At 37.4% G+C, this 11,669-nt stretch overlaps 1 protein-coding gene across 4 annotated transcripts; it reads left to right on the top strand.

Annotated features, from left to right (window-relative positions):
- Positions 1–527: 527 nt before the first annotated feature.
- On the top strand, positions 528–3,504 carry LOC113275265. Of its 4 annotated transcripts, XM_026524735.1 has the most exons (4): positions 528–982; positions 1,070–1,451; positions 2,871–3,003; positions 3,103–3,504. In XM_026524735.1, exons 2-4 carry the CDS (start codon positions 1,325–1,327, stop codon positions 3,218–3,220), a joined length of 378 nt encoding a protein of 125 aa, XP_026380520.1. In that variant the 5' UTR covers positions 528–982; positions 1,070–1,324; the 3' UTR covers positions 3,221–3,504. The 4 variants fall into 4 exon arrangements, 1 of the variants encoding a protein (XP_026380520.1); XR_003323518.1 differs by having other exon boundaries at positions 528–718; positions 930–982; positions 1,070–3,479; XR_003323517.1 differs by having other exon boundaries at positions 528–718; positions 924–977; positions 1,070–3,479.
- The last annotated feature ends 8,165 nt before the right edge of the window (positions 3,505–11,669 follow it).

Raw genomic sequence — 11,669 nt, 5'->3', positions numbered from 1 at the left:
CAGTTGAATGTAACATTTGAACATTTCAAATTTCGACATCATTATCTCATTCAACCCAGTTAGTGTGCTGTGGATGACCTGATCATTCAAAGCTGAAGGAAACATCCGTTTCACATTTTCTTAGCAATGTTGGCTATAAGATAGTCTCGGGCATAAACCCACTCACAGAGACGAACAAACCTATCGAAAAATCTTTTATCCCGGTATGACTCTCTGATTTGGGTTAATTGATTTTTTTTTTCTTTCTTTTTAATCATGGGTTAAAGGGGCGGAACTACCTTGTGACTAGGGCTAGCTTAAGCCAGCCCTAACAAGAGAAAAAGTCATTTTTTTCAAAGCCTTTTTTAAGTTGGGCCACAATTGGTCTATGAGTTTTATTCTTAAACAAGCCCTGAAAAAAGCTCCAACCATCCCTATATCCAATGTCTAGTTCCGCCAGTTAATTGACATTAGATACTCCGGTTTAGATAGCAATAATTCATCATCCAAATTTTCAGTCTATTTTCTTATAATAACAGGCACGATCTGCTCCATATTTTTTTGGTTTAGCAAATCTGGTGTGAACGAACCATCAATGCAAGCTATCTCAGAATTTGAGTATGACTTTTAATGAAGGAAATTGACGAAAAAGGTTGGAGATGGAGTAACGGATACTGATAAGGTCAAATTCTGAGATAGCTTCCGTCGATGGTTCCGTCACATACTTATTCTAGGGCAGGTATGTCATGGAACAATATCTTTTTAATTTTTGCAACTGCAGTAACGGATGTCTGTATATAAGTGATTCTTGATTAGGATTTTACTTGATATTTGGTCTTTGGTATACTCTTTTTCTGTGCTCATGTGATTTCATTTTGGGAATTAGGTAGTTTTTTATGATAATTTTGTGATTAATTTGGGTTTGATCAAAGACTAAATTATAGGTGTAGATTCATTGGCTATTGATGCAGATAATGCACATACGAATTTGGCACCGGGTAAGGTAACTTTTGATCCCAACGGATCTTTGTAAACAATATCATTTTGTGGTTTACTAACGGATGTGTTTGATTTCCGAAAATTGTGTCAGTCCCTTATGGCGCTTCAGGAGCAGTGAGCAAAACTCTCATATCATATCAAACTAAATCCTTGAAAGTTAAAAGAAAAACAAATACTAACTACTCAAATCTATAACTCAGTTCCTTCTCTTACGGCAGTGCGTTGCTCCTATTTGGTAATGAGAGATGCATTGATGTGAGATTGCATCTATCAGATGTTGCTCGACAGGTGAGCACATACTCGCATCTTTTTTGTTGGTTATGTGTTGTTTATTCTTTGCTTACGAATGGTTGTACTAACAAGGCTTGATGATATAATGGCCAGTGTGCTCGAATTAGATATATGTTACCATCAAAATGTTGTTGTTCAAGGGAATGAACTTCTTAAATCTGATGACGCATTCTTGCTTAAAGGTATCGTAGGGAATGGAACATCAGCTTTCTTCTCAATTTGTCCCACAAAATGGCATGTCAATGTTGCATTTCATGCAGGACGCTCTACAAGCAACATCCGGTGCTTATAGAGTATTGTTTTAAATAGTTCCTTTTGGTTCTTTTACTATTTATCTTCTTTTTTGAAGCATTTTTACTATATATCTGATTATATATGTTCAAACTGCATCTTTAAAAAAAATCTGCCTTCAAATTGTTTCAATTTTGATCTCCATATTTTGATTTAATGGCACGGGATGATAGTTGAATATCTATGCTTTCTGAACTCTTTGTGAAGAACAATACTATATTTCCGGTTAATATATGTTTTGTATTATTAATTTACATGTTTCAAATTATTGGATCGAGTCAAGAGTATCAATATATATGTATGTGTATGTATGTATTTGTTTGTTTTTTTCTTTTTGACAAAAACGGTATGTGACCGTTGTTATAGTCAGATTTTGGACTTCTGTGTTACTTTATCCTAAGCTTATACTCTGAAAGCTTACGAGCACCTGCCGATAATTTTTTGAATTTCTCCTCTGCTCTTCAAAAGAACCCAGCGAGGAATTTTTTCTCCGTCTACCAGTATTAAGAGCTTCTTCCCAAACTTTCCTTTACAGTCTTGCTCATATTGAGCCAATTAATTACTTGGTATGAAGCTTGCGGACTTTAATTTATCATTTGATCCTTCAGTTTCTCTCATTTGCACTTTTACCTTCAAGTCTTTAACCATTTCCACTTTACTACACCTTTAGGACTTGGTGCCGTTGGTTGGGTGTTATTACTTAAAATATGTAATATCAATACTTTGTAAGGCTTTAGGTTTTCATTTTTCTTTATACTTTGAGCCAATTAATTACTTGGTATGAACTATGAAGCTTGCGGACTTTAATTTATCATTTGATGCTTCAGTTTCTCTCATTTGCACTTTTACCTTTAAGTCTTTAACCATTTCCACTTTACTGCATCTTTAGGACTTGGTGCAGTTGGTCGGGTGTTATTACTTAAAATAGGTAGTATCAATACTTTGTAAGGCTTTAGGCTTTCAATTTTCTTTGTACTTATAAGGATCTGTTTAAAAACGCATTATGTACAATCTTTGCTATCAAACCATGCTTACTATGTATCATGTATGTACAATCTTTACAATGAGCATCAATGTCCATAAGTTTATAGAATGCTAACTTCTATCAGTAGTAGATAAGGTGATTGTAATTTTAAATATCTCCAACAAACATAAAACTTTTCCATTCTACATAGTTTTAGAAAGACTTTTAGACTCAAGAATTGTGGAAATTTGATAATAATCAGTTCGTCCATTTTGTTGGTTTGCTTAATGCAAGTTGTTCAGTTGGTGTGATCAGGATTATTTAGTGTTAAATACTTAAATGACAGGTGACTTGATCTCTCAGTATGGAACTCTGTGTAGTTGGTGTCATCAATTGATGCAACGGATGCGTTTTCTAACTGTAGATATCTTCAACTTCACGTGCTTTATGTTACTTGCCTGTACAAGGAATTCGTGCGAGTAATTTGTTATGACACATGGTACAGTAGGCTCTGGATTTTTTAATGCTCATCTAATCTATTGCTTATTCATTTTTATTTTTTTTGATACCTACTTCAGGACAAGAATGTTCTGCCTCATTCGTTTGCGATATCAGAGAGCCATAATTGTTGATCTATTCATAATCCACCTGTCAGATGTATTTTCAAACTCTACAGGAAAGGGAAAGCCAAACTAGAGTAGATCTCCCCGAATTTGTTATTTAAATGGAGGAGGATGCTGTAACTAGCGCTTGCAGAAAGATTCATCTTAGAAAAAGGCCCATGATGAGAATCACCGAGACCAAATCTGCATCAGCAGATGTTGTTAGAAAGTATTGATAATGCATCACTGAAGTCTGTTTGGAGAGGAACTTTTCTATTAGAAGCATATGTGCCACATTACATCCATATGTATGCACAACAGAGGAACTCTTAATTTACATTAAAAATGTTTTGGTAACAGCTAAATTTGTCTCAAACAAGGAATGATCTTGACATAAAACTTAGGAATTCTTAATCGTCTGTTTCTTCTGAATTAAATCATTTGGTTTACTACTATTTCAACCGATTAAAATTGTAAAGTGTTTGCCTCCAACCTCAAGTGAGTTCTCTTTTTCTTGGAACTCAAGAAAATCATAAAAGTTCATATATATATACCACCGTGAAACTACCTAAAAGTTCATATATATACCACCGTCAAGTTCGTTAACAACCGAAGAGCAGATCAAATCCCGTAACGTCACACCCTAGTACAAAATATAAGAGAAAGTTAGGGAATTTATTAAAATTGGTTATTGAATCGTAAGCATTCATTCAAAACATCCCGATCATTTGGATTTTGTCTCTATATTCACATTCGAGGCACATTTTATTCTTCTAGATTTTTATTTTTGAAGTTTTTCTTGTAGATTAAGGATATTTGAGGTACGAAACCGTACTTATATGCTAGATTACCACACGCGGTGGAGGCCGACGAAAGAAAAATGACTAAAAACTAACCAAAAATCCAGCCTAGAAATTCTAATAGAAAGAAGCCGAGGCAAAGTTACTGGGTGATGATACCCGTGACTTGAGTTCGATACTCGACAGCATCAAATTCTTTATCGATCAAAAAAAAATGGGCCGAGCCAATATCTCTCGTGTCTCGACCTTGATGCACCATCGATATTACTGATTGACAATTTTGACCACCTCCCCCACCCCACGCCCACCCTCATTTAAAACATGTTTATACTTTCACCCCCAGATCAGAAAACATTATATCAGGCCCCAATTTACACGGTCTTCCCTTTCAAATGTTTAACTTGAATTATCTGGACAGCCTTGGTTAAAATAAATGACAGATGTTATAATCTTGTGTACATGTACCCACGTGTTAAAATACTGATCTTCCCAAAAGTAAGAACGCACTTTTTTTTTTTTCCAGAAGATAAATCGGTTCCTCCTCCGTGGAATGAAGTCATGCTTCAGATGATTTTTCCCTCACAACATAATTGACCTCATCAGTTGCGCGCTTTAGAAATAAAGCTGGTTCTAAAAAATCTTGTCCATAGTGGATCCTCTCTCATCTCCTCTCTCTCTCAAAAAAAAAAAAAAATTCTAGAACTTCCTCTTCTTCTTGCTCAGATTTAGTCTATTTGGGCTAGATCTGAGCAAGGATTTTTAGTTTTCTATTAATTTTAGGTTTTGTTTTTATTGTTTTTGGTATCTATGGACACATTTTTTCGCTATTTGAGCGATATTTTCATCGTCTTTAGGACGATTTTCTCTTCGTTCTTGTAGCGATTCTCTCAAATCACCATGGTGTTTCTTGGCTTGCTATTCTCAATTCATCAAGAACATCAATGATTCTGTTCGGATTCGCTTTGGATTCATCTTCAACAAGAGAGATTTAGGGCATACGGATTTGTTTGGATCTACAAGATTTTGGCAAAATACTCCATTTTATTTGGAGCATCTCTTATTGAAGAACAAAATTACTCTAAATGGTCTTAGTTGATTCCGGTTTACACCATAATTCGTCAATACTACTGGTACAAAAATTGAATATCTTTGCGGTTCATGATTCTTTCTCTTCGCGATGTATTTGCATTTGGTGTCGTCATTTGTATTTGAGTTTTGATTTTCTTGTATTTTGGTGTTTTTGATAATCTTGTATTTGCAATCATGTAATCACTATGTTGGTTTGAATGAATTGAAATGTGATTTCCATCAAAAAAGAAAAAGAAAAAAGAAACAAAGCTGGTTCAAAATTAATCAATCTGATAAATTAGTCATGAAGCTAATATCTACTTACTCATGCTGAATTCACTCATAAATCAGCTGAACCTAAATCATCATTTTACATAGTCATTGGGTATCAGAATTATTCGACAAATTTTCAATTATTAGGATCAAAATACAGGTTTGGAAATGAACGTAGTTGTGAACACAAATGTAACGATGGTATATCGTGTCCACAATCAAAGTTCGCAGTATTAATAAAATCACTATAGTGTTTAAACCAAATATGAAATGGTGTCTAAAACTTCATATGGGAATCTCTGAGCCTTCGTGCTCGTCCTTGTTTCGCACCATAAATGTATCTATGGTGATTCCAATGATGCATGACAAAGATATATAAAAACTATAAGTGTTGAATGTAAAGGAGACGATGATTTACGTGGTTCAGCACTAAGGCCTACATCCAAGGGGGGATTGGTTTTTCACTATGTATTAGGTAAGATTACAAATGATAGCCGAATGACTCTGAGTAGGGAACGATGATGGAGAAATGTAAATAAATCTCATACTTACTCTTACAACTTCTCTCTTACAATAGTTCTCTCTCTTAAAATTTGGTCGACCCCCTCTCCTTTGGTTGAGCAGGATATTTATAGACCCTTCTGTGTGGGCCTCTCTTTACTGACACCTTAAAAACTTATCGTCTTGGTCAATGTGTCGATCCGATGAATACCTTTGTTATTCCCCGATGCCTCCAACGGTATTGTATTGCGACGATGGTGTACCTTCTTATTCTTCATAGGATGTTTGACACGTATCCTATGTTTATAGCATTTAAGGCGGGTGGTTGGGTAGTCCGCACGCGTCAGACAACTGTTTACTGCGGCTGTCACCTCCTTGTCAGTGGGACTCATCTGCACCCTTCGTTTCGGATCTATCTTGGGATAGGGTAGAGCAAACTTTTGGGTTTTCTATAGTGCTTCGCAGTGTCTTACCCATCAGGTACTCCTTAATCCTCCCGTCTTCGGATTTGTTTGGTGATGAGTACGTGGCAAATGATGATGATGATGCATACCGCTTGGGTGTTGTATCGTGGCTTTAGGGTTTGATGCTCTTCTGCCTCATGTCGTCCACGTGTGATATTTGTGACACGTGGCTGATTGGGAATTACGTGTATACAATTTCCCCATTTTTCTTCTAAGGTTGAAAAGAGTCAAAATTTTGAAGAAAAACTCCTCGTTCTTCTCATTCTACACGTTTCTCACTCTTCATAATAACTTCCCCTTGATTTTCAGGGCGGTTTTCTTTCTCATTTATTACAGTTATAAATATGTGAGAAGGTCATGACATAATAAATTTTATTCTATTCTCATTCTCTTATCAGTTTTCCCTTTCTCCTCTGAGAGACTTAACTCTTCTTCTTTTGTTCTTTTGCTCTTAACTTCTGCTGATACTTGTTTCCTCAAACACTTCCCCATATTCGTTCTGACAATATCTTATTTGATAACATCATTATTCTCGAAGAATTATTGCTGTTGTTTCTTGATTATCTGCTGGATATCTCCTTTATTCGATTCCGCTATTGTTACAGGTATGTAGTTCTTCCCTGCTGTGTCTGTGATTCTGGTCATATTTGCTTCTTCCGTTGTTATTTCTGGGTTTTGTGATGAAGAACAAATTATATGAAAGTATATATACTTTCCCATGTTCTTTATCACAAAATCTGGAGACATTTTATTGACTGCCATGGTGTTGTTTTTGTGTGTTGTTGATGATGTTATGGTGTTCTTGGGATGATATATGATGATCACGGGTCCAATTTTTAATCTTCATTATTCTTTGATGTCCCTTTTATGTAGCTATGTCAGGTAACGATCGTAGGCATAGTCCTTATAGGTCTCCGCCGCAGAGTCCATATAGATCTCCTCCAAACCGGAATCCTGATATATCTCCGTCGAAGGGTGGTCCTCCAAGATCTTCCCAATCAGATCTTCGTAATCGTAGAACCTCTTCGTCGTCGGATCCGAAGGCTGCTTCTCATAGAAGGGGGGAACAAGCAAGAGGTTCTCGTTATGATGTTGATTGTCCGTACGACAAGTCTTCTTCACAACGTTCAGAACCGTTGGAGGCTCAACTTATCCGTTCTATTCCTCCTCCCAATCCTTCATCAATTCAGAAATCTAAAGCTTCATTGAAGGTCCCTTCGTCGAAGAAAAATACGGATCTGTCTAGAAAACCTGCGACGAAGAGGAAATCTTCGGATATGAGTCCCCCGAAGAAGCCGTCATCGGGTAAAGCTACGTCTTTTGGGGTTTCCCCTTAGGTACGAACTGCTCCTTCTCTGAAGAAGAAGAAGGGGCTCTTGTTTCTTTCAGCCATGTTGATCTCGAAGAATTTAAAGTGAAGCACGGTCTTGAGCATTTTGAAGTTTTTTTCTACAATAAAGGTGACGATATCACTTATGACATGATAAAGAACTACTGGTATGATTCCCAGCATCTGTTGACGATTGTAGTGGCCTTCGAAGCGGGTTTGATGTTTCCTTTGTGTAAGTGGGGGGATTCGTTCTACTACGATTGTCTGGCACGTCGTGAGGGTTCTACTCCTCATACCCACTGCCTCTCAATAGTTCAGTTGAGTGAGAACTATCTATGAACCCTTCGTGAGTGTTATCTTCGGAGCAAGGGTGAGACGATGATGACGTGTTATACACCTGATCCCGAGGAGAAGAGTTGGTACACTCCGGAGAATTTGAATGCTTCTTTGGAGACTATGTTAATAGTAGGAACCGAAAACGGTGGAGTGTTGGTCTTCGCACAATGGCTGCTCCTTATGGCGAGGTTCGTCTTCTGAGTGAAGTGAGTGACTCAAAGCTATGCTTCGTTCCTGGTACTGAGAAAACTGATAATCCAGAACTCTTCCCCCTCAAAGAACGTCTTCGTCGTGATCATGACTATGAGTGGCATGATACGCCTATTGAAGTTATCGCTCCTTGGGCTCATGGTTGGATCCATGGTCAGCATGGGTGGAAGCCTAATCCTCAAAGTAAACCTCGTGACGGTGCCCCATCTCGTTACGGTGATTTTTGTCCGTGGGCTCTAAACATTAATAGTATGAACTTTGATTCCACCTTTGAAGATGTTGAATCCAATGATGTTGGTGACGAGGAAGGTTCCGAGACTATTCTTCCTTCGAAGGATACCACTATGATAGACGCATTTATGTGTCTATTTTTATCTCTATTGTGTATTTTATTAGTACTCATTTTGTACTTATTTTGGTTATTTTATGCCTTTATAGGTATTTTGGAGAAATAAGTTTTTGCGGCGAAATTGGCTCGAAAAGTTGTTAAAGGCACCTGGGAGGACATTTGCTATTCGGACTCTCGCTTTGGATAAGGGGTAACCCATTTCGGGCATGTGCTAAAGGGAGACCGGGACTGGATAAAGGGGAGGTCACTTTCCTTCCCAAATTCAAAAGAAGAAAATTGGCGGGAAAACATGGCTTTCACGGGCAGATTTAGGTTTAGAGTTTTGATCGAGTTTTTTTGGAGACTAAAGGGCTGATATTGATTGGGTTTACTCCTTAGGCCTAAATAGGCCTGGTGAAGTCTTTGGATCGCACCCAAATTGGCTGGAATGGCCGGAAATTGGAATCAAAGTCAAATAAGGAAACACGGCTTCATGGGTTCGAATTTGGAAATTCAGAGAGATTAAAGGCAAGAAATTCGTTCCGAAGATACATATTCTAACTAAGGAAGAGTTTGGTATAATCGGGAGAGCTCAGAAACGCGTGAAACAAATTTGGGAAGGAATTATTGCCGTGACTGCCAAGGAAGGAAAGAGGAGATTTCGATGCGATTTGGGAGAGATTCGATGACCCTTTTGTGTATAAATATGTTTCTTATGGTCCCAAGAAGAGTGACGAGGAGTATGTAGAAGTTTAGAGCACTGCAGAGCCGAGAAATCAAAGTTGCAGGAAACCAGTTCGCTGCTGCTGCCATTAACAAAGCTCGAAGAACACGAAAAACACACTACCAGAAGCAGTCGTTTTCTGTTGCGTCAGAGGCAGTCTTATTTTATCGCGTCAACTGCAGCAGTTTGTGTCGTTGTTTACTGCAGCAGGGAAGTATCGTTGTTTTATAAACGCTTTCTGTGAGTCTTAAACTTCCTGTTTTAGTATTTCTTCATCTTTTAATCAACTTTTGAGCTGTAATCATGAATCTTGAGCAAGTGATTAATATGAGGAGCTAAACCCCTTAGCCAAGGCAACGTAGGAAGCCATTGTTTCATGAAAATTGGTATAATTCTATTTTATTTATTTTATATGATTATTTGCATAGAACTTAAAAGAATAATTGATTTTTATTGAGTTGTTGTGAATTATTTTGATGGAGCATGCTTGGTTTTAAAACTTTTGATGTTTCATGCTTGGTGATTACAACTATTACTTCATAAATCTATTAGAGGCAAAATATAAGATCACTTTAAAAGAAAGAATTGCATGAATATTGATTAGAATTTATCTCTTAATTGGTCATTGGTGGAATCCTGAGTCTTGGTATTTTCTTATTATCTTTGAAACAACTTAATTTACTTTTCAAAAATCCTTCGCAAGTCTGAGAATCGAACCACTTTTACCACTATCTCAAAACTACATCAATTTTTGGCGCCGTTGCTGGGGATTTGCTTTTAGGGTTTTTAGACTTAGTTTTCTTTTATTTATTTTTATTTTTTAGGTTCTTATTATTTTTGTTCTTTTTTACGTTTTTGGGTATTTGTCTTTTGTCTACAGGTTTTGGATCATAAAGCGAATTGAGCCAAGGAGTTTGGTGATTTCGTAGAGACTGGAACTTAAAGCATAAAGACTTGGAGCAAAAGATTAAAGCGAAAAGAACGGAAAAGAAGACAATTTCTTTTTAGATATTTTTTTTTTAGGGTTTGTTTATTTTTCTTTATTAAAAAAAAGAAAAAAAGAAAAAAAGAGAGAGAACTGTATTAGGGTTTGCTATTTTTGTAATTTTTTTCTTTTTGGACACTTGGACATTATTATTTTTAAACCCTAAGGAAGGGTTGGTTTAAATACAAACTGTGTGCAGGGAAGGACGGTGATTACGATATCACCTCGGCCCCTCGGGTTCGTACATAACAGAGGAGTTGTGGCCCGAGTCGACTTCAGCAGTTCTTCGCCCGTCTGGTACGGGAGGTAAGTTTTTCGAAACACCCGCGAATCCCCTGTCAGCGGGTTTACTGTATTCCTTAAGGTGAATATATGCTGAGGACTTGAATACGGTTGCTTTTAATTCCTAGTAAAGGGCAAGGACTGGCCATACAAGATAAGGGTTCGGATTTCATCACCGTTCTCTTCTTGCCCGCCTTAGGAACACGAAACCAAACGCGAACCTAAGCCTAAAATTTTGACTAGAACGAGACCTATAGGGTAACGAGCTTAATAGGAAAATTGTTCGAAGAATATTGGTTACTTTTTTGAGCATACTTCGAAGTTCTTGACGGTTTCTGTGAGTTGAATGCGTGACTGCGCCGCCTTGTAACCGGTGAGGCCTTGGGTATCAAAGCTCCACTGAGCTTCCCTCGCCTTGATTCAACTTACTTTGACTCGGATTGATTCCAGAGGGGTTTGCTCATATTGTAAGGAGTTCCTTTTCGAAAGAATAGAAGCTGGTCTAGTGACAATCTAAGTGGAGCCATCATGCTTTTTGTTTGCTAGAAATACAGGTTTGATTTGGTTGAGTCAGCCTTGTTTTGTGTTTGCATAGAATTCCCTTCCTTATTCTGTTGCATGCCTGAACGTAAAAGAGACGCCCTAGGTAGATTTGTTAAAGAGAAACCTAGTAGTTCTAAGCGTCTTGATTACCTCAATTTAGAGAGTCCGATTCGTGAAGACTCCGCTTTTGAACGTCCGTTTGAAGAGAAAATCCCTGATAGTCCAATAGCGCCAGAAATGGCAACTTTGAAAGCACTGTTGAATCCGACTAGGACTACTCGTCCATCATGTATTAAGTTAGCTGACACAGATGCAACTTATGAATTGAAACCTGGGACTTTACAGATGCTCCCAATCTTTTTAGGGAAAGAAAATGAAAACCCCTATTTCCATGTTAGGGATTTTGAAGAAATTTGTAGTACCCTAAGAATTAGAGGCTTAGATGATGATGCTTTGAAACTTAGGTTATTCCCATTCTCCCTAAAAGATAAAGCCAAAGCATGGCTATATAGTTTGACTTCCGAGTCAATTGAAACATATGAACAACTTACATCTGCCTTTTACATCAAGTTTTTCCCTAGACACAAAACATCGTCGATTAGGACGCAAATCTGTACTTTTTCGCAACGAGAAGGGGAATCTTTGTATAGGTATTTGGAAAGGTTCAATGATTTGGTATCCCAGTGTCCTCATCATGGG

Source organism: Papaver somniferum, chromosome 4, assembly GCF_003573695.1.
Source record: "Papaver somniferum cultivar HN1 chromosome 4, ASM357369v1, whole genome shotgun sequence".
Classification (NCBI taxonomy): domain Eukaryota; kingdom Viridiplantae; phylum Streptophyta; class Magnoliopsida; order Ranunculales; family Papaveraceae; genus Papaver; species Papaver somniferum.
This window is presented reverse-complemented; position numbering and strand designations above follow the sequence as displayed.

Excerpts from the sequence above, each read along its gene's own strand:
- LOC113275265 (XM_026524735.1), top strand. The coding sequence starts at position 1,325 with ATGGTTGTACTAACAAGGCTTGATGATATAATGGCCAGTGTGCTCGAA. Across the intron at positions 1,452-2,870 it reads TGACGCATTCTTGCTTAAAG|GTGACTTGATCTCTCAGTAT; the intron begins GTATCGTAGGGA and ends CTTAAATGACAG. Across the intron at positions 3,004-3,102 it reads TGTACAAGGAATTCGTGCGA|GACAAGAATGTTCTGCCTCA; the intron begins GTAATTTGTTAT and ends TACCTACTTCAG.